Source organism: Miscanthus floridulus, chromosome 16 (genome assembly GCF_019320115.1).
Source record: "Miscanthus floridulus cultivar M001 chromosome 16, ASM1932011v1, whole genome shotgun sequence".
NCBI lineage: Eukaryota > Viridiplantae > Streptophyta > Magnoliopsida > Poales > Poaceae > Miscanthus > Miscanthus floridulus.
Genome location: NC_089595.1, coordinates 39467424 through 39490906, shown reverse-complemented (window position 1 = coordinate 39490906; position 23483 = coordinate 39467424). Strand labels below are relative to the sequence as shown.

At 49.7% G+C, this 23483-nt stretch overlaps 1 protein-coding gene across 1 annotated transcript; it reads right to left on the bottom strand.

Moving 5' to 3' along the window:
• Positions 1-22547: 22547 nt before the first annotated feature.
• On the bottom strand, positions 22548-23252 carry LOC136513508 (uncharacterized). Its single transcript, XM_066507498.1, has one exon. The coding sequence runs from the start codon at positions 23140-23142 to the stop codon at positions 22885-22887; it is 258 nt and encodes an 85-aa protein (XP_066363595.1). The 5' UTR covers positions 23143-23252; the 3' UTR covers positions 22548-22884.
• Positions 23253-23483: the final 231 nt, after the last annotated feature.

Genomic DNA, 23483 nt, shown 5'->3' with positions numbered 1-23483 from the left:
TAGCTAAGGAATGCCAAGTTCTTTTCTAAAATTGATCTCTGATCTAGGTACCATCGATGAAGATCAGGACTGAGGACATTCCCAAGATGGCCTTTGTCACTAGGTATGGGCAGTATGAGTTCACCGTTGTGTCTTTTGGACTCACCAATGCCCCCGCCTACTTCATGAACATGATGAACAAGGTGTTCACGAAGGAGCTAGATAAGTTTGTTGTGGTATTCATCGATGACATTCTTGTCTATTCAGCCACTATAGAAGAACATGAGCAGCATCTAAGAGTAGTGCTGGAGAAGCTGAGATAGAATCAATTGTATGCTAAGTTCAGCAAGTGCGAATTTTGGCTTGAAGAAGTCACCTTCTTAGGTCACATTCTCACTACTAAGGGAGTAGCTATTGATCCCACCAAGATTGAAGCTGTAAAGGAATGGGAACAACCCCGCAATGCGATGGATATCTAGAGTTTCCTTGGGTTGGTAGGATATTACCGTCGCTTCATTGAGAACTTCTCCAAGATAGCCAAGCCGATGACCAACCTTCTGAAGAAGACCAATGAGTTTGAGTGGACGCTCGAGTGTGAGCAAAGCTTCTAGACCTTGAAACATAAGCTTACCACCACTCTTGTGCTAGCATTGCCTGACATTCAGCAAGACTTTGTGGTATATTGTGATGTGTCTGGATAGGGACTTGGTTGTGTTCTGATGCAAAATGGGAGAGTTATAGCTTATGCTTCTCGCCAGCTGAAGGACCATGAGCAATGCTGCCCTACCCATGATCTCAAGCTTGCAGCTGTTGTGCATGCCCTAACGATCTAGAGACACTATCTGATCAGGAACAAATGTGACATCTATATTGATCACAAGAGTCTGAATCACTTTTTCACTCAGGAGGATCTGAACATGAGACAGCGCTGATGGCTAGAGCTGATTAAGGACTACAACCTAGAGATACGCTATCACCCAAGGAAAGCTAATGTAGTCGCAGATGCCCTAAGCCATAAGGGCTATTGCCACAGTCTGATGATAGAAGCCATACCACCAGAGCCGAGTCAAGAGATGGAGGACCTTCGACTCAAAATCTTACCAAAGGTAATTGTCGATAGAATATCATCGGTAGTCCACCGAGGGGTATCCCGTGATGGTAGATTGATCGGCAGAGGAGCGTGTAATCAAGAACAAGAAGGCAACAAAGACACACGAGTTATATAGGTTTAGGCCATCAGTATGACATAATACCTTACTCCTATGGTCTGTTGGTTTGTATTAGCTATCGTATGATTTGCCGTGATTTCATAGGGGGTCCCTGCCCGCCTTATATAGTCCGGGGGGCAAGGTTACAAGTCGGTTAGATCTGAGAGATAACCGGAAAGTAATAATAGATTACAAGAAACATGGGATCATACGTATCCTATCAGATCTCGTAACATCTTCAGGATATCCTCCCCGTGCCTTGCGGGAGTTGCCGAGCAGCATCGTGCCCCGCAAGACTCCTTCTCGTGGGCTAGGCCGCCCCTGGAGGCGTAGCCCATGTGGCCTGCCATGGGTATCTAGGGTCGTACCCCCCACAACTAGTCCCTGAGTGCCTTGTACCCGTTGTGCAACGCCGTCTTGAGCTTTTCCGAGCAGGTGCGAACCAAAACCGAGCTGTCCAAATCATGGTCCGACCACCATAACAAGTCGCCGAGCAGTTGAGAGCAGCTGCCGAGCAGCGTGCCGCACCACCGAGCAGTGCGTTCCGAGCACGGCTTGTCATAAGGGTGTAAGGAGCTCAAGTCCAAAATTGAAAATTCCTACATGGTAAAATGAAGTGTGCCCACTTAGAGTCCGACATCGAGGGTAAAGATACCTGGTTTTATCTCTTAGAAGCTTAGAGTCTCTCAGAAGAAACAAACACATTCACCGCAAGGTGAAGTGTGCCCACTTAGTCCCCGAGCCTGATAGTAGGTGACGTAGTCACGTGGTGCCAGGCTCAGAAAATAGTGAAACAACCGAGCAGGTAGCCAGTCCCCGAGCGTAGCCTCGAGATGAAAAATGAACACATTCACCGCAAGGTGAAGTGTGCCCACTTAGTCCCCGAGCCTGACAGTAGGTGACGTAGTCATGTGGTGCCAGGCTCAGAAATTAGTAAATCGTCCGAGCAAATAGCCAGTCCCCATGTTTCTGGCGTAGATATCGGATAAACAAGCCGTGGTGAAAAAATCGGAGTAATGGCTGTGCAATACCGGTTATTGAGCCTCATTAAATTGCAGAGAAATCGGAGAATAGGTGGCGGCGATAAATGAGCGTCGTGGGCTACTGTTACATAATAGCCCAAGTTGCGGCCCATTAAACCATTTTGGAGGAGTCAAAGTAGCGCTGATCGCGGGAACGGTTTCCCAAAAACCCTCGGGCACAATGAAAACTAGAGGAAATGCTTTATAACCGCGCCGCCACATACATCGCCTCCTACCTTACTCAGTTTGCCTTTCTTCCTTCCTTCGTAAACCCTACGCTCCACATTCCGCACCATCGTGAGCACTCGCCTCCAACCCAGTTCCAATTCATAGAAAATGGCGCCAAAAAAAGGAGCTGCAAAGCCGAAGAAAGTGGCCACCGGAGCCAGCCACGACGAGGAGTGGGTGCCGTCGAAGACGTCGGCGGTGGATCTCGATAGGATAGTGGCAGCAGGCGTTCTCCCAGACCGCCTCACTGCTGGATGGCGGCTGGCTAGTGGTAAGCCCTTCCCGACACCACATACTAATGAGGCTGTAGTATTTGAAGATTATTTATGGCGAGGATTAGGGTTTCCTGTCCACCCCTTTCTGAGGGTTCTTATGGAGTTTTGGGCGATTAGCCTCTGCAACCTGCACCCCAACACCATACTGCATGTGTCCATCTTTATCCATTTCTGTGAGGCGTTTCTTGGTATTCTTCCACACTTCAACCTCTTCAGGCACCTGTTCTGTCTGAAGAAGAAGGGGGGCAGCAGTTCAAAGGTGGTCGGCGGCGTGTACCTGCAGCTCAGGGATGGGATGGCTAGTGAATACATCAACGTTCCGCCGAATACCTCCCTGAAAGGTTGGAACACCAGATGGTTCTATATCAAACAAAATCACCCAATGATTCGATGCGACGTCCATCACATCCCGGTTAACCATAGTAGCTGGTCGGAGAGACCCAACAACGCTGACATGGAGCAAGTAATGGAACTTCTAGAATTGATTAAGGGCGTGGAGCTTAGGGGTCAACTGGTTGCAGCTAGCTTCATAGTTCGACGCATCCAACCCTGCAAAGAGAGGGCCCACCCGGCGTTCGACTTTAAAGGTGATAACGACAGTACCCGTGAAAACACGGACCGCTTGACGAAGAAAGAAGTGATAGATCGTGCCATGGATCTATTTACTTCCAATGTTTCATTCAGCTGGCCGAAAGGAACGAAGGCTTTCAACTGCGGCAATCCACCTCCTCAGGTAACCCTTTCACTTCGCATCGAGCAGGCATCAATTGCCGAGCATAGGACTAACTTACTTATGAAAAGATCCATTCGCAGGATAGGGCAATATATTTTTCAAATGTGCCGAGAGCCGATTGGCCTAAAGGAGTAGACATTCGGCTGCCGCTGTAGCCCGAAGAGGATGAGCCAAGCTCCTCGTCGGATAGTCCATCCCCAGTGTCAGAGAAGGTCCACAGGAAAAGACCGGCAGTAGACGAGCCGGTCCAAAAAAGAAGAAAAATTGCAAGCTCTCATGCACACAAACCAGGCGGTATCTCTCTTGGAGAGGACTGAACAGTTTGGCCACAACGAACAGCTGTGCTGGAGTGGTCGGAATATGATGATGACCAATCAGCGCTTCCACCGAGCACGATGGAGGCATCGGCAGATGCTGAAGCTCCCAAGCAGCAATCACGGGAAGGGTATGTTTGGACAACGACGGAAGTCCCGGTGATGCAAACTACCAAAGTCCCCGAGCAACAAGAGGGGATAACCACAGAACAACGCATAGAAGGGGGCCCCCGGTCTCCAAGAAGAGCGGCAGCCCGCTGTAGAGGCGCAGGAGTCCTCCCAGAAAGCAGACCAAGCAGCCATGCCTGGGGGGTCAGGGAGGCATCGCCGATTCAAGAAAATCAATCCGAAGACCAAACCGTAAGTATATTTGCCTTGTAGTAATAATATTGTTCCTTGATTTCTCTTGGTTACTGAGAAGCCGTTATTACGTAGTGCGACGTCGAGGCCCGTGGCCTCAGAAAAAATGACGACTGCTCCCGTCTAGGAGTCCCTGAGTGCTCGATGAACAAAGGACGGGCCAGCTGCCGCTGCCAACAGTCCTGGCGATGGTGAATCGTTGGCGCACACGACAGGCGCGTCGGTGACCACAACTGAGGCTACGACCGAAAAATTCGATACCTTGGAAGCGGAAACTGCAGCTGTTGTTGATGCGCCGGAGGCTAAGGATGCAACTCCCTCAACGGCCGAGGAGCAAACGTCATCACTCGGAGGGAAGCCAGGAGTGGTCGGAGCAGCAGTCCGACCACAGAGCCCCCCAGCGGTGCCTCAAGCGACGGCGGAGGAGGACGAGGTTGTGGAGATCGAGCGTGCCGCACCTAAACCCTAGTCCGTCTAGATTATCCGAAAACGCGGGGAAGAGGTAGTAGTCGTCGAGGAAGAAAACACCACCAGGGAAATAAAGAGGTTGAAATCCGCCGTTGCTGGAGTTATGACTCAAATCGAGGTGAGTACCGCACCTGGAACACTGATACATGTTGTTGGAGATCAAGGTTTATCTCTTGCATTGTTAATCCGCAGGGGATAGCTCGAACAGCCGATCAACGGCACCAACTGATGAAGAGGATGGAGCCCCTCGCCGAGGAAAATAAGAGACTCCGGGAGGCATTAAGTCTTTTGGAGAAAAGTATTCAGAGGGCCCAGCGCAAGCGGGACCTTGCGGAGTTGAACTCACGGGACCTTGAACATCAGAAGGAGGTTCTGTCCGATCAGCTAACAGATGTGTCCGAGCAGCTGAAGAAGACATCCGAGCAGCTGGCGATTGTATCCGAGGAAATGAAAAATATGTCCGAGCAGTTGGGCAAGAAAAATGGAGAACTCAAAAATAAAAATGAGCAGCTCGACCGGAAGTGCCAGCAGTTCGAGGATATATCCAAGCTGAAATCCGGTATTCTTTTTCACATAATGTTCTCTGCATTAATTGGTCATTCATTTTTTCCTTTTCTTATCTTTTGTGCTTGTAGAGCAAGATGCAGAACTCAACCAGCTTCGCCAGACCGTCGAGCAAATCCGATAAGAGAAAACAAAGGAGTCGGAGCGAGCAGATAAACTGGCCAAAGAATTGAAAGGTAGGTACCCCCTGATCGGAAGTAATATCGTAATACTTTTTTGTCGTGACAAGCCATTGCAATTCTTGTAGATTATCGACACAAAACCAAGGTGCAGTTCGATGTGCTAGTGCAGGAGGCCAAAGTTCAGAAGGACAACTTCAACACTATAACTGCCGCAATAAAACCAGTGCTCGACTGCGTCGACGTTGAACCAGCGCCCCGTCCTGATAGTAGGCAGCAAGGGCCAGACACCATCGTTTAGAGATGCAAGGCAGCGTGGGAGAACTTCAAAAACTTCAATCGCAACGCCGTTTTGACCGCCGCTACTCATGCCCTTGCAGTGGTTCAGTCCCATTATCCGTCTGTCGACATCCAGTCGATAGGTGGTGGGCTCGCCGATGGGCTGAGCGACGCGCAAACTCAGCAGCTAGAGGATGACGTTGAGGATGTGGCAAAAATGCTTGTCGGCGATATAGACCTGTTTGGCAAAACAGAAACTGTTGGCGAAGCTTAACAAACTGCCCGGATATTACCGCCTGTAACACTTGATTTATCTGGCTATGAAGAGTCGTTGTATTATAAACCCGATGCAGTTATGCATAATATAAGCGGTGTTCGATCAGTTAGTTTTCACTGAACTTGATGCCTTAGTAAGGCCATGATCCGTAACGCATAACGCGGAGCCCATGCGTATGTTGTAGAAACAAGCGTTATCATAAGACCGTGGCCTACTGCCCCATACGCAGAGCACGGAGCTCATAGCACGTTAGGTGGGATGTTAGAGCCTTGGTGTCCTCCGGAGTTATCAGTGTGAAAAAGCATGCTGCCCAGTAGCCAACTTGAGTAACTTGGCGAGAGAAATGGCTAAAGTGGCGTCCGAGCAGTTAGTTCATGCCTGAAATCTAGGCCTTGACTAGCCCATAGTCGATAACGTCGAGCGCAGAGACCCTAACACGTGTAGGACAAATAGGCATGGCAAAGGAACCACAGCCGACCAACCGTAACGCAGAGCGCGGAGCCCCTAAGCGCGTGTAGGATGTAGTCGGAGACTGGGTCTTCTCCATAGAAAACAGAAGGAAAAAATGTGTGCTGCTTGACGATCGGCGGGCTATGTTTCGAAATTTGGAATGCAAGATCGCCGTTGTTTTAGTGGAATAACCTATGTGACCCGGAGAAAACATGGTAGGCGATTTTTGGAAAAATCGTGTTCGGTGATTGTGAGTTAACGTGTTCGGCAAATTGGAGGAGTCAAGTTCGGCGATTTTTGGAGTAATCGTTTTTGGCGATTTTTGGAGTCATCGTGCTCGGCGAATTGGAGGAATCGTGTTCGGCGATCGGGAGTTAACGTGTTCGGCGAATTTTGGAGTAATCGTTTTCGACGATTTTTGGAGTCATCGTGCTCGGCGAATTGGAGGAATCGTGTTCGGCGATCGGGAGTTAACGTGTTCGGCAAATTTTGGAGTAATCGTTTTTGGCGATTTTTGGAGTCAACGTGCTCGGCGAATTGGAGGAATCATGTTCGGCGATTTTTGGAGTAACCGTGTTCGGCGATTTGGGCGTGCTTGGCGAACGTGTTGGAGATCGCCATGTCGTGGCGTATAGCCCGATGGCGATAAGTGAAACTTATAATGGATGAAAAAATGGAGGAAAATTATGGAGACCAGAACTTTATTAATATGAAAGTAAAAAATACATATCTGTGTTATTTCAGGGGTAGAAACGTATAAGGTGCTCTATGTGCCAGGAGTTGGGAACATCGATTCCGTCTAAGTCACATAAGCGATAAGACCCTGGCCGAGTAACACCTTTGATGACGTAAGGGCCCTCCCAGGGCAAAGATAGCTTGTGAAGCCCTTCAGTTTTTTGTTTCCGACGTAAGACAAGGTCGCCGATCATGAACGAACGACCTTTGACGTTTCGGTTGTAATACCTCCGCAGACCTTCGTGGTACTTGGCTGTGCGAACGCAAGTAATCAGATGTTCTTCCTCAGCCCGATCAATGTCTTCTGTCCGAACGGCTGCGGCTTGCTCTTCATCATAATTTTCTACTCTAGGTGCTCGGAATGCAATATCCGCTGGGAGTATGGCCTCTGAGCCGTAGACCATAAAATATGGAGATACGCCGGTACTGCGACTAGCTTGAGTGCGCAGTCCCCAAACCACAGCTGGTAGTTCTTTGAGCCATCTTCCCGGATGCTTTTCTTCTCTTTGATAGAGCCTTTTTTGAGGGTGTTGAGGATCATACCGTTAGCCCGTTCGACCTGGCTGTTGGCTCTAGGATGAGCAACGGAAATGTATTTAACAGAAATGCACCTATCTTCGCAGAAGTCCCAAAAATGATGGCCGGTAAAAGTTGTCCTGAGGTCGGTGATGATGCTGTTCGGGAGACCGAATCTGTGTACGATGTCTTCAAAGAGCTCGACTGCTTTCTTAGCAGTAGCTGCGATGAGTGGTTTGTACTCGATCCATTTGGAGAACTTATCAATGGTGACGTACACATACCAGAAACCTCCCGGCGCTGGTTTGAAAGGCCCGATCATATCTAGTCCCCAGCATGTGAATGGCCAGGAAGCTGAGATGGTCTGTAACTCTTGTGCCGGCACATGTATTTGTTTGGCGAAAAACTGACACCCCTCACATCGTCGAACGAGATCTTCTGCATCGGTAATGGCCATGGGCTAGTAAAATCCTGCCCGGAAAGCTTTGCTGACCAGTGTTCTTGAAGCCGCGTGATTGCCACAGGAATCGGAGTGAATTTTGGAAAGTAGCTTCACACCGTCGTCTTGGCTGATGCACTTTTGCTGTATTCCTTCCTTGGCACTTTTCCTCATCAGGCTACCGTCTACCAGCACGTAATGCTTACTTCGGCGAATTAGTCGTTCGGATTCGATTTTGTCGGCGGGTGTTTCGTCGCTGGAGAGGTATTTGATGAATTGTTCCCTCCAATCGGCGACCGGCAAAGGTACCGTGAGTACCAACTGCTCGGCTGGGGGTACTTCCACAACTTCATTATCCTCTTTTATAGATGGTGCCAGGAGGTCTTCGACAAAAACCCCTGGCGGAGCCATGGCTCGAGAAGATCCTATCTTTGATAGCTGGTCGGCTGGTTGGTTTTGATCCCGTAGCACGTGGTGGTACTCGATACCGTAGAATTTCCCTTCAATTTTTCTAATTTCGGCGTAGTATGCATCCATTTTCTCACTAGAACAGGACCAATCCTTATTGAGTTGGTTGATAACCAGCGCAGAATCCCCATATACCATGAGGCGTTTAACGCCGAGCTCGACGGCTATATGGAGACCATGGAGACATGCTTCGTAATCCGCGACATTGTTGGAGGCCGGAAAATGTAAGCGGAGAACATATCGGAGTTTGTCCTTTGTCGGCGTGATGAATAGAATACCCGCACCGGCACCATTGATGTTAAGGGCGCCGTCGAAGTACATCACCCACTGCTCGGGGCAAGTGGGGGCAGTGGGTTCTTGGATCTCGGTCCACTCGGCGATGAAATCAGCAAGCGCCTGTGACTTAACGGTTGGTCTGCTTCTGAAATCAATGGAGTAAGTGCCGAGCTCAATGGCCCACTTGATGATATGACCATTGGCCTCTTTATTGTGGAGAATATCCCCCAGAGGGAACTCTGTGACCACGGCGATCTTGTAATATTCGAAGTAATGTCGGAGCTTGCGTGAGGTAATCAAAATTGCATATAACAGCTTTTGCACCTGAGGATAACGAGTTTTGGGCTCATTAAGTACCTCGCTGATGAAATAGACCGGACGTTGCACCTTGTAGGCATGTCCGGCTTCCTCGCGTTCGACGACAATAGCCGTACTGACAACGCGAGAGGTGGCGGCGATGTAAACTAGCAGAGTTTCATCTGGTCGTGGCGCTATCATGATTGGAGGTTTTGTTAAAAATAACTTGAGTTGCTCGAAAGCTGTATCTGCCTCCTCCGACCAAGAAAAAATCTCGGAGGCCTTGAGGAGCTTGAAGAAAGGTAGCCCTTTTTCACCGAGACGCGAGATAAAATGGCTTAGCACAGCCATGCAACCCGTAAGCTTCTGTATATCTTTGACACACGTTGGCCGTTTCATGTTGGTGCTGGCAGAGACCTTGTCAGGGTTTGGTTCGATGCCCCAAGCACTGACGATGTAGCCGAGCAGGATACCGGATGGAACTCCAAAGATGCACTTTGAAGGGTTCAGCTTCCATCGGTATTTGCTTAGGTTGGAGAAAGTTTCTTCAAGGTCGGTGATAAGATTGTCGGCGGCTCTAGTCTTGACGACCACATCATCGATGTAGGCTTCGACGTTGTGGCCGATCTGTTGGTCGAGGCACGTCTGGATAGCCCTTTGGTAGGTCGCGCCGGCGTTCTTTAGTCCGAAGGACATAGTGGTGTAGCAGTATGCACCGAAAGGCATGATGAACGACGTTTTGACCTGGTCTTCTTCCTTGAGGGAGATCTGATGGTAGCCGGAGTAACAGTCAAGAAAGGAGAGCAATTCGCAACCGGCGGTGGAGTCTACAACCTCGTCTATCCGAGGCAGGCCAAAGGGGTCTTTAGGGCAGTGTTTGTTAAGATCAGTATAATCAACACACATTCTCCATTCTTTATTCTTTTTCTTAACAAGAATAGGATTAGCTAACCAATCTGGATGATACACTTCTTTTATAAATTCGGCAGCTAAGAGCCATTTTATTTCTACCCTAATAGCCTCCTTTTTGTCCGGCGTGAATCAGCGAAGTTTTTGCTTGATCGGTTTAGCGGTCGGTGAGACATTCAAGGAGTGCTCGATCGTCTCCCGCGGTACCCCCAGCATGTCTGTAGGTTTCCAAGCAAACACATCGGCGTTGGCACGTAGGAAGGAGACGAGCGCGCTTTCCTATTTGGGGTCAAGGTGAGCCCCAATTTTCACCGTCTTGGAGGGATCGTCGAGGCCGAGGCCGATCTCCTTGACTTGGACTTGGCGGAGGCACGGGGAGGCTCTGGGATCTCCATGTCATCAGCAGATGCCATCTTGGCTTCGGTGACCATGCTAGCCATCTGGATGGAGAGGTCGGTGGCTTCGGCGAGGGCGAGACTTTTTGTCTCGCAGGTGTAGGCGACGGAGAGGTTGGCCCATAGAGACAGGACTCCTGCAGGCGAAGGCATCTTTAACACCAAATACGCATAGTGTGGAACGGCCATGAACTTGGCCAGAGCCGGTCGCCCCCAGTATGGCATGATAGGCGGTGTCGAAGTCTGCGACGTAGAAGTTGATATGCTCCACTCGGTAGTTGGTTGCCGTGCCGAATTGTACTGGTAGGGTAATCTCCCCAAGCGGTCTGGATGCCCTGCCAGGTACCACGCCCCAGAAGGAGGAGTCTAAAGGCGTGAGATCTGTTGGCCCAAGGCCGAGCTCCCTTAGGGCCCCAGCGAAGAGTAGATTCAAAGCGCTCCCGCCGTCGACGAGGACTTTTCTGAAGAGCACCTTCTAAACAGTCGCGTCAAGGACTAGCGGAAATCACCCTGTGTAGGGTATGTCCGCCCACAGGTCAGCCCTACTGAAGGTGATGGAGACTTCGGACCATGGGCGATAGCTGGGGTTGGCGGTAGTTTCTTCTAAAATGACGGCGAGCACTCGTCGGGCGGCGAGCTTCCGTTCCCTTCTGCTCTCGTTGGAGGCAAAACCCCCAAAGATGGTGGCGACCACCTTGTCGTGGTCCTGGAAGGCATTATTATTATCCCCAGGAGGTCGGCGTCCTCCGTTCCCGCCATTGTCGTCGTTGTACTTTTTCTCCTAGAACTCCTTAGCCAAACCAAGGCAGTCCTTCATCTTGTGTTTGGCATTCTTGTGCAAGGGGCACGGTCCATCAAGGATCTTCTTGTACTGCTCATCGTAGTTATGCTTTGCGCGCGGCTCATTGACGTTGGCAACAAAGTGATCTGGTCAGCAGTGGCGATTCTGACCAGGTTTGTATCCATCTGGCCAATCTCATCCGCTGTCCCGATGGAAACTGCGGTCATCATAGCGGTGATCGTTGTGCTGTCGGTCATCGTTGCGGTCGTCGTGGCGGCGATCGTTGTGCTGCCGGTCGTCATTGCGGTCGTCGTGGCGGCAAGGTGGGCGATTAGTGCTCGTATCTTCATTAAAACGCACCTCCGCCTCCTCGGCGTTGGTGTACTGGTTGGCAGTTGTGATCATCTCGCCGATACTGGTAGGTGGCTTCCTATTGAACTTAGAATGGAGTTCTCAGTGATGAAGTCCTCAGACGAAGGCGGTGATGACTTCGGCTTCTGTGATGTTGGGAATAGAATTCCTCATCTCGGAGAAGCGTCTGATGTAGCTGCGGAGTAGTTCAGATGGCTTTTGGGTGATGCGGTTGAGATCGTGCTTGGTACCCGGCCGCCTGCATGTGGCCATGTAGTTGTCGGTGAAAACTCTCTTCAGATCTTCCCAAGATCCGATGGAGTCTGGGGCAAGGCTTGTGAACCAACTCATGGCGGCTGGCGTGAGCATGACGGGGAGATAATTTGCCATGACGTTGGTGTCTCCTCTAGCGGCGCGGATGGCGGTGGCGTAAGCCTGCAGCCACTGAGTTGGATTCATCCTCCCTTCATAGGGCTCGACCCTGGTGATTTTGAAACCACGGGGCCACTGGAGCGTTCGGAGCGCCCTGGTGAACGCTGGGGGCCCTGGTGAACCCTACAGTATTGCCGGCGACGATCGGCTCCAGAGCTGAGTCTGGGTTGCCATACTCTTGCTCGTACTCCTGGTGACGTCGTACTTCATCTTCATGGCGCCCGAAATGTCGTTGATCGATACACCGTCGTGCGTCCCAAAGGTTACTGAGGTGCACTCGGGCGTCCTATTCGACCTCTTGGTCGTGCTGGCGATGATGCTCGGCGTGGTGGCCTCCAACTCCCCCTTGGGGAGGTAGTGACTGGTCGGCGAAGTGGCTTTGACTGGGGCGGCGATTAGATCTAGGATCGGCTGATCGGCAGATCACGCTTGTGGAGCATGAAGGTCTCTGAACTTCTCGGATCTCGTTAACTTGATAGTGTGCCACTTTAAGCATAGCGGCGACCTTGGCGAGCTCGGGCGTCTATGAGAGGTGAGCAAGTTCGTTGGCGGCCACGGCCAGATTGGCGCTCGGAGTCTTGAAAACGTCATGGCCGTCAATGCGGAGGAATTCTTTGTTGAGGTTGCGATGGAGGGGCCTTCCTTGTGAATCGAACTAGTTATCACGAGCGGCCTCGGCCATCGCAATGGCACGTTCGTTATCATGCCGTTGCGCACAGTTGGCATTCCTATTTTCACAGGCGGCGTGTTCCTCATCTGTTTCGCCATTCCAAGGGGGGCTGTCGATACTGACGTTGAAGATTGCGCCACCCCGGAAAGGCAGGAGAGGAGGTTGCTTGGTGAAGGTCTCGGCGAGGGGCTCGGTGGAGCCTTGAGACTCGGAGTCCGGATTTTCCTCAAGGATAGTTTGGAGGGATGCTCCGGGACCCCGGCTGGCGTGCAGCATGTTGACGGTTGGTGGAAGCTGGTCGGTGAGCCGGTCGGCGAATTTGCCCCTCAGGGCGTCCTGATACGTAGCGGCGTTGTTGGCAATCCTGAAGGGCAGGGCAGCGAGCCCTGAAGTTTGCCGAGCATTGAACACCGACAGATCGGGATCGGAGGGTGCTCGGTGCTGAACAAGGGTGTCCAGAGCCGACTCAGCAATGGAGAGGCAGTCGGCGAGTTTCAGGCCAACCCGATCGATAGATTCGATCAGATCGTCATTGTTGACATGCCTCCTCTGGTAGCAAGGAAGCAAGCGGCGAGTGGCTGATGGAGTCGACCCCGGAAGTGGTTCCGAGATTGGATCTGTGGTTGCAGGTGCGAGGGTGGTCGGCGCAGAACGGATCTACACCGGCTCGAGAAGCTCTCCGACTCCGTTGGCGTTGATCACCCACGTGATGGATCTGACCATGAAGATCTGGCTGGGCTGCGGGAGGGACGAAGAGCCTGCAGAAAAAACCATCTTGTTCGATAAGGAAACAGCACGCACACCCCTACCTGGCGTGCCAACTGTCGACAGAATATCGTTGGCAGTCCACCGAGGGGTATCCCGCGGTGGTAGATTGATCGGCAGAGGAGCGTGTAATCAAGAACAAGAAGGCACACGAGTTATACAGGTTCAGACCGTCAGTATGATGTAATATCTTACTCCTATGGTCTGTTGGTTTATATTAGCTATCGTATGATTTGCCGTGATTTCGTAGGGGGTCCCTGCCCGCCTTATATAGTCCGGGGGGCAAGGTTACAAGTCGGTTAGATCTGAGAGATAACCGGAAAGTAATAACAGATTACAAGAAACATGGGATCGTACGTATCCTATCAGACCTCGTAACATCTTTAGGATATCCTCCCCATGCCTTCCGGGAGTCGCCGAGCAGCATCGTGCCTCGCAATACTCCTTCTCGTGGGCTAGGCCGCCCCTGGAGGCGTAGCCCATATGGCCTGCCGTGGGTATCCAGGGTCGTACCCCCCACAGTAATGCTAAATGAGCTTCAAGTGTAGTACAATCTTGAAGATCGAATCCACAAAGCCCAGCAAGAATGCCCTGAAATCTAGGAAATCTGAGAGCTCATGGAGCTAGGCAAGTGTCCTGAGTTCAAAGAAGATGAACAGGGAGTGTACTGGTACAAGGATAGAATATACATACCCTCTGATGCAGCCTTGTGAGAGGAGATCCTAGCCGAGGGTCATGACTCTAAGTATTGTATCCACCCAGGAAGTACCAAGATGTATACCAACTTGAAGAAGCTTTTCTGGTGGAAGAATATGAAAGCTGATATTGCAGGGCATGTCGCGCGTTGTGACATCTGCAATAGGATCAAGGTTGAACACCAAAGACTAGTAGGACTATTGAAACCCTTAGATGTTCCGATATGGAAGTGGGAAAGCATATCCATGGACATTATAGTGGGTTTACCTCAAACTCTGAAAGGCCATGACTCAATCTGGGTAATTGTTGATAGATTGACCAAGGTAGCTCACTTCATAGCTGTGAGGAATGACTATAGAACTAAGAAGCTTGTAGATCTCTATGTGGATAACATTCTCAAGCTTCACGGAGCCCCCTGTGAGCATAGTGTCTGATCAAGGGACGCAATATGTGTCCAAGTTCTAGAAGAGTCTCCACAAGGCAATCGGGACTTGACTAGATTACAGCACTGCTTACCACCCTTAGATGGATGGCCAGACAGAGAGAGTGAACCAGATCTTGGAGGATATGCTCTGAGCTTGTGTCCTAAAATATGGGTCCAATTGGGAAAAGAGTTTGCCACACGTAGAGTTTTCTTACAACAACTACCAGACTAGTCTCAAGATGTCACCATTTGAGGCCTTGTATGGGAGGAAGTGTAGGACCCCTCTGATGTGGTCAGAAGTTAGGGAGAGATCATTCTTTGGCCCCACAAAGATCAAGGATGCCAAGGAAGGAGTCACTCAAGTGCGAGAGAATCTAAGAATTACTCAAAGCTGACAGAAGAGTTACACAGATAAAAGGTGAAGAGACCTTGAGTTTGAAGTTGGCGACTATGTTTATCTCAAAGTCTCCCCACTACGAAGCACCATCAGGTTCTATGTGAAAGGGAAGTTGGTGCCAAGGTATGTTGGGCCTTAACGGATTTGTCAGAGAATTGGCAAGCTAGCATACAAGATGAGGAATTGACCGGAGTGCACCCAGTGTTCCATGTATCCCAACTATGCAAGTGTGTGAAGCTACCAGATGAGCAAGTACCTATAGAGCCACTCGATATACAAGACACCCTAGAGTACAAGGAGCATCCGATATAGATACTTGACAGAGCCGAGAAGGAAACTAGAAGCACGACCATACCTATATGCAAGGTTTAATGGAGCAACCACACTGAACGAGAAGCCACTTGGGAGAAAGAGTTAGAACTTTGGTTGCTTTACCCCTACCTCTTCGAAAGGTACATCTCACCTTAAATCTCAGGACGAGATTCCTGTGAGGGGGGAGGACTTTAACAACCCAGGTTTTCCAATAACCCAAAAATCTAAACTTAAAAATTCTTCTAACAAAACCCATGCATGGTGAGTGTGCATACTAGGAAACCACCCATGTAGTTGCAAAAGTAGAACTCAAGTTAGCATGGTTGAGCATTATTGCATTTTAATTCCACTTGTGAGTTGCTTCTTCATGATTTTATGTGATGCAATAAAATCAATTAAACCTTTCAACAAATTATTGTGTGCGTGCTGCCAACCTTTGGCTTGGACCCTAAAACCCTAGGTGACCTCTAGTGGACCCCACCATGGTGTATACATGATGGCAACACATGTATACATGCATAGAAGCCCTAGGTGTAGTGTGGCAATAGAAATAGAAATAGAAAAGGGATTGGAAAGAGGGAGGAAAATAGAAAAGGGAAAGAAGCCCAATAGCAGCAGCAGCCGTGCCAAGGCCCAGCTCATGGCCCAGCCTCCTGCACCCGTGCCCCACTGCAGCTGGCCCAGCACCACAGCCCAGCGCCTGCCTGTGCCAACGCCCACGCGCGTTGAGTGGCCCAGCAATGGCCCGTGCCCACGCCTCACGTCACGACATGCTGCCACCGTTGTTGTCTTCCATAACCACTAATTTGCGAACCCCGACTGTCATCCTCTCCGTTTCCCCCTCTCCTCCTCTACTTTTGCCACTGAGGCAGAGCACCCCGCCGGTGAGCATCCAAGGCCACGCCCTACATCCCCATCGCCCGTTCCCAAGCCGCTAGGCGAGGGTGCACGGATGGGCGCCATGTCCATGATCTGTGGCACCCCCGTGCCTCACCCTACCAACACCGTGACGCACATGATGTCACCACCGTGGCCCGCACTGCTGATGTCGCCCCCTCCCTTTTGACCGCCAGCGTCTGAATTTGAGGGCACCAAACCGATCGTGAGCCTGCTCTGAGCCCCAACCCTAACCTAGAGCCCCTATCTGCCTGACATGTACCCCCTCTCCCTCTCCTCGCCGTTTGCCGCCCCACCATGACTGTGGCCGCCTATAAAAGGGCACCCTTGGTGCCCTAGCACCCCTCCCATGCCCCGCCACCACTCTATGGTCGTCCACATTCCACAACCAAGCTAGAGGAGAAGGAGGGAGGAGGAAGGAAAGGGAGGATCGAGCCTCATCGGAACCGCCCATGACGACTAGTGATGAGGACGGCGCCGATCGCCTTCTTCTCCGTCGTGGATCGGCACGGCATTGCTACACTTCAACACTGCCATGACTCGCCATGGCTCCGCCACCCTAACTTCACCACCACCTTCGGTGAGCACCCTGGCCCCCCCTTGTCTGCCGTCATCGAGCGCATGCCATGGCTGCCTCTATGTCCTCCGCACTAAGGAGGGCCAAGGTCGAGCTTTTGGCTGTCATGCTATGCCACACGCACCCACGCACACCTTCATGAACACTCAGGCGGCCATGCCGAGCCTTGGATGCTCGAGAGCACTAGCGTCCCGCACGTGCACCGGGAATGCTCCCCATGGTCAGAGCATGGCCAAGGCGGAGCCATTCCGCCATCACCGAGCCAGTAGAGGTAGGAAGCCCACTTTGGCAAGCCTCGCCTCACCGAGGCACACAACCCACACTAGATGATGGGGAAACTAGGACCCTAGGGGCTACCAGTCACGTCTGCCTTGTCGGAGCCACCATGCCCCAAGCCGTCGCCTTGTCGGGGGCGTTCCCATCGATCCTGGCAGCCTCGTGGAATGAGGGATGGCTGATGAGCTCGACCACATCATCGCAATCCTAGCTACCTAGCTAGATGGCCTGAAGGACAGCCCTAGTCCCCACATCACCGTCGCTAGTGCATCACTGGTGCCCTGCCACGTGCGCTGCCACCAAGCGGACTCCGCTGTGGAAACTGGTCACCAGCGCCGCCTTTATGAGCACTCTAGTGACCCCGATCTTGCAAAAAGGACCCATCTTGAGCCCTAGGTGCTCGCGTAGCTGAACTGCCACGGCATCCATGCTCGCCTCCATCCCGGGCATCGTTGGTAGGCCGCAAAGACGCAGCCCTTGCCCTGGTCGCCCTTGCCGGAGAGCTAAGGCCACTCGAGGAGAGCTGTGACAGTCTCACCAAGCATGTCTTGTGAGCTCACCACATCTTCGCCGCACCACCAAGCTCGCCCCACCACCGAGCACCATTGAAAGCCCTTGCCGGCTGCCAAGGAGTCACCTTTAGTACCCCCACTGTACCCACACTAGCGCCTAGGATCCCTAGGGAGTCCATAGCATCATCGCCGACCAGCCACCGACCACCTTTGGGTGACCTCATTGTCAGCGTACGTGAGCAGAGGAGGTCGAGCGCCTCATCAGGCCTCTCCCTGCACCTGGTGCACCATGAGCCAAGAAAAGGAGAGACAAGGTGGACGCGGTCCACCATGGACCCAGTGTGTGGTCCATGGACCTGCACCCAGTGGACCACCATGAACCGCGCATATATGCACAAGCCTGATAGTAGCCCACCAGCGCCACATGGATGGCCCGGCCAAGTGACACGTGTTCGGGCCGGCCCGGCCCAAATCGGCCCAAATCCAGCCCATGACCTGGCCCATAACATTTGATCGGTCAACGCTAACTGTTGACCTAACCCCACCTGTCAATCACTGTTGACCGCAGGCCCCACCTGTCAGTGACCGTATTTCCTACGTCCAATCACGTGCTGACATGTGTCCTTCAGTATTCAAATTCTTATTTTTCTTTTCTCAGAAAATGATTTAAACTTATAAGATTCATAAAAAAATTATACGACCTTAGAAAAATATGAAACTAGTGCCCAAATTTTTCTAAAAATAGGCTCTACATCATAGGCTTGTGTTTGAGTGCATTTGGATCTTTTAAAATTATGTTGCTTCTTTGTGATCATCTATAGGAGTCGCTTATCGTGGCTATATGTCTCGTTTGATAGACCTAGAGGAGCCACAGACTAAGGAGCACGACCTTGACTATAGTGAGGAGCTTGGAGACAACCTGCCAGGTGACACGTCCCACCCAACCTCACTATTAGTCTTGCCAGGGGGGTGTGACCTAGGCATCCCCTATGAGTGGTACCTGTGGCAGGTGCATGTGAGATGAGGAGATCCCGGGGTGGACTGTCTTTCTGGGATGAAGCCCCGGGATACAGGTGTCGTCGAGGCATGGGGTGTTGGTTATCCCCTTTGAGAAGATATCCTGTCCGATCCCCCTAAGGACTGGTATATCGAGAGAACCGGATCATAGGACCCTATGTGCATGCCGCTCATCCCTGAATGGGCGGGGGACGGATGCTGACCAGCTAGGACGGTGCCACTACTACTAGGTTGGAAGTGGATAGTGTAGGGAGGTATGGGCGTATGGCCCACACCCTCCTAAGACAGCGTAGTGACCTCTGGGGCCTGGTACTACGTCTCACAGTCTTAACGTTTCAGTGGACTCCGGGGTGGCCTAGGGCTGAGTGGTAGGGTGGCATCGCACCGGTTGGAAGGTAGCCTAGTATTAGCCTAGGCGGAGCACCGCTGATGATGGTGATCTTGTGGTTCTAGGTGTACACGCTCTGTAGAGTTGATCGATCTATACGTATAGCCGCGTCCTTGGATATGGACATTCCTCTGACCTACGCTTCCCTTGATTAGTAAGTGGAGTCCTTTCTTCTCTCCCCCTGGGTTCTTGTGTTGGTTTCCGACCTTGGTCGATGAGGCAAGGTATGAGCGGGAGTCGTCCTTGTCGCCTAGAGAGTGTTAGAGTGGTGAGATATGTGTGATGGGATGGGAGAACATGTGGATGAGATGAGTTAAAACTTGATGAATTGTTATTAAAACTAGACATACTCGCATAGGAAGCTACAACCACAAAATAGGTCTTTTGCTCTACCATTGCATTTCACTACCACAAAGCAAACGTAAAGCATAGGGTGGGAGCCAGTGGCTAGTACAAATCGTACTGATAATTGTTTGATAGGTTCTGAGCCCGAGTACGACTACCAAGGAGACGGTTGAGAGGATTAGAGGTCTTGTTCCTACGCTCAAGTTTGGTTGAGAAGATGGAGCTGACGTCAACTGCCCTTATACTTGATGATGTTCCGGATACTGCATGCTCTGAGTGATTCCGCCAAGTGGCGATGTAAGAATGAGTAAACCTTGCTATTTGTACTCTCTTTAAGACAGGTATTCGATGTATGACTGTGACATCGACTGTTATTTGATAATGTGATGGAATGATCACCTGGGATTATCACGTTATAATTCGAATCTGTGGATTTCCCTTCTAGGAAATCGGGATCGTTTCACCAGCAAAATCCAAATCTAACACGAGACCATGTTTCAAACAGTGCACGTCTAGCCATGCTATGGGGCCTAGTTTAAGACGTATTAGAAGTTTAGAACACAGATGACACGATGTGACATAAATATATGAGGCACAAGTCATGTAGATAATGTCACAACAAGATGTACATTCTGTTGCAGTAAACCTACATATTTGCTAATAAACTTAGATGTGGAAGGGGAAGTTCATTCCATGTTTGTGTGCATAGAGGTTATTCCCTTGACTCATACATTCCTTCATTAAAGACAATTGAAAAGCAACTATTTCTAAAGTAACAAAATGAAAAGCAACCATTAGAGTGGAGTTAGAGTCAACAAGAGGATCCCTCTTTTATTTCCCTTATGAAAAAACATGCATGAGACTTTCTTCTTGCACGACTCCCAAGTAATAAAAGAAAGAAAAATTATCTTTTTTTATCTCCCTCACATATGTATAAGATTGAATTCATTTTTTCGAAGTGGGTTTCAAGAAGAAACTACTGATCATTAACTTTCTAGGAATCCTTGGTTAGTGGTTGTGAATGACTTACCTTTTCAATTCTTTAGACCTTGGTTCCATAAGAGCAAGTCATAATGTTTGAGAAATAGAACCATATGATTTGATTACAGCCATCAGATGGTCATCTCAAGGTGATCCTTTGGTCAATGGATGCTCCTATTACACTCAAAGTCTCTAAAAGATGAGAACTAACTATGTAGTATTTACATCGGTAATTCAAACATTGTATAAGTCATTAGTTTGATTCTTTGTAGGAACTACATGAAATAATGAGCATGCAAAATAGATCTATTATCATAAAGAGATCTATTGTTCATGACCCTACTTCACCTTAATTGTTATTTCAACAAAAAGATCAGAATAAACTTTTGGTAAAAGTCATGTCTTAGTCAGTGTGGGGATAATATTTCTCTTATGTATGTCTATGGAGTTTTGCAAATCCAAACATCTCAGATAGAGGTAGGAATTTTTCAAAACCACACTCCTCCGTAGACTTCATGAGTCCATTAATGAAAGACACAGGGGAATGTTTAACCTAAGTCCTATAGTGATGAATGTAAGCACAATTAAACCTCATGTGGAGTTATACATTTATGCATTGATAAGATCATTCACAACTTTTCTACGCCCCCCTCGACCCACCCTACACACACCCCAAAGAACCATATATCCAAGAGTAACTATGAACCATTATAGAAGAGATTGTCCCACCCTACGTAAATATTTTAGAGTAGAGTCATTAGACCTACAGTAGCTGTTAGTACAACCTTTGTTTCACCATGCTATGTACTTATCTTAACTGTAGTGGTGCCTTTTAGTTGTTCGTGATTAGATGATCCGAAATAAATTTAGATTTCGTTTGGTGAAGCTCTGACTCCAGCTCCTTCAGCATAAGAGCAAGGCTAATAATACAGCCGGTTTGCTGGCTGTAAGGTTCCTTGCAGCCTTCTCTCAGCCCACTCATATAATAGTCAGCTCTTTACAGTTAATACATGGTCCACTTGTCTCTCTCACAGACTTTCTTGGTTCTTGTGCCCAAGCGGGCTGTAAGCTTACAACCCGCTTCTCCTCTCTCTCCTCCCATCTCTCCTCCACCTCAGTATTTAGTCGGCTTACAGCCTGCTATTATACTTGCTCTAAGGGCGTCCCAAACAAAGGTTAAAATCGTTAGCACATAATTTATTCTATTCATGAGAGAGAACAAAAAATCGAACTCAACTCACCAAGCAGCAGGCTCGCAAAGAACCCGAAAAGCTCAAAGTCAGGGTTAGGACTAATTTTTAGCTCCCATTAGTCCATTTGCCCCTCAAGGTAGGCTAAAGAGGGTTAAAAATGCTTTTACTCTCTTTCTCTCTCCTCTTCCTTCCATCTTTTTGTCACCTTTTAGCACCTGAATCTAAATAGTCATCTTAGACTAAACTTTAGCGGACTAATCTTTAGTCAAAAGACTAAAGAGGGACTAAAGATCCAAACAGCCCCTTGCGGACGCTCTGCTCCTTTTTATTCCATCATTCATGTATAGGTAGCGCGTTCTTTTTTTTTAAAAAAAACTTTGTTTGTCCTCTTCTCACTATAGATTTAAAGGGGCCGTTGGGACGCCTTAATAGCCAAAGTCATCAGGCCATACCAAACCGGGCCTTAGACGGACATCTTCTTTTCCAGGTTATCCATACGACATGATTAGAACAACTCAGCTGCATTGTGGATACAGACTGAATGATGACAAATCACCTTTAGATAGATTTCAATGGAGAGCCATCTCCCATGCCAAAAAGGAAAAAATATATTGAGGATGAATGACTTTCTTACGCTAGTGGTGGACAACGATCGCGAGAGCGACTCTGCAACTGTGAATGACCAAATGCAGAGAACGGCATGGTCACTCTTAACTGCTCAGAGTATAATGGAACCAGCCCTTTCGCTTTGGTATATCATGGAACTGCGACAAAGTTTAAGCAGACTCTGTTCTGTTAGAATAATTCAGTAGATGCGTCGTTTGCTCCATGATCAGTACTGCTACGGCTGTCTCTGTGTCTGCATACTGGTTACTAGGAACATGTAGGCATGCCACGGGTGACAACAGACAATAGTCTTGCCATCATCAAGAAAGATTGCTGGGGAACTTGCTGACTCATCGTTATCACCTATACAAAGATAAACATTGGAATCCCTCACAAACAGAGAAACCAACAAAAACATTGCAATCCTCCCATTCCTTCTTTGCTGTCTGCTTCAGTTACGGATCTGTGAGTTAGCTGCGAAAATACTAATTTTGCTTCGTAACTGCATCTCAGGAAGGCATATAAGAGACATTTGTCCTCAAATTCGCAGTCCAGAGCAGGGACTGAACTACTGAAGTGAGTGCGAGTCAGAGCAGTGGGGAGCAGGAGACGCAACTGAATGAAAGCATCGATTCCGGAAACTAATAAATCAGTTCATCCAAGAACCGGATTGAGGCGAGGCCCCCCGAACATCAGCAAATTACTACTAGTGAAGAACAGATGAGATGATATCTACAGACCCTGCACGGCCCGTGGATCGCCCACTGGATGTGCGCTCTGTGGCAGTAGCAGCTACATACTCGCGAGCACGACACCTAAACCCCACATGATCATGATTATTCAACACGAGAATCGAACTGAGACTGAAATTAAACTAGTAAAAGGACTTGGTTCTTGCTGGCGATGAGGCAATCAACGGGGCCGGGCAGGCGGGCGGGCCGAGTCGGCGAGGCCTACTCGTTGTCGTCGTCGTCCTCCTTCTTGGCGGCGGCGCCTCCCTTGCCTGCTGCGCGGCCGCCGTTGCTGTTGGCGTTCTTGGAGGAGATGAGGCCGAGGTCCTCGTCGGCGTAGCCGTCGGCGCCCTCCCAGGTGAACTTGCCGCCGCGGCCGCCCTTCTTGGGGTCGCCGCTCATCCCGGTGGCCGACTTGCGGTCGCTGCGGTAGTCCGCGGGCGCCTTGTGCGGGTTCCGGCTCTTCTTGCTGCCGTCCATCGCCGCTTTTGCTGCTGGCTGCTGCTGCTGCGACGAGAGGATGAAGATGGGATGGGATTGCAAATGGAAACTGGATGGAGCGCTGCTTGTTTTGGGGATCGGGTTTTGGGAGAGCTTTATTTATAGACGGAGAAAGCAGGAGGAGGGAGGGGATAAGGGAGATGATTGATCGAGAGCATGTTTGTTTCCGGATAAATTACCTATTTATAAGTTAAAAAGTGAAATAAGTGATTAATTTTATTAAACATCATCAATTATAAGTCACCTCTACTTATAAGATATAAGCTGGTTCATTCCTGCTTAAAACTTATAAGTCACCTTTTTTCACGTGGGACCTATAT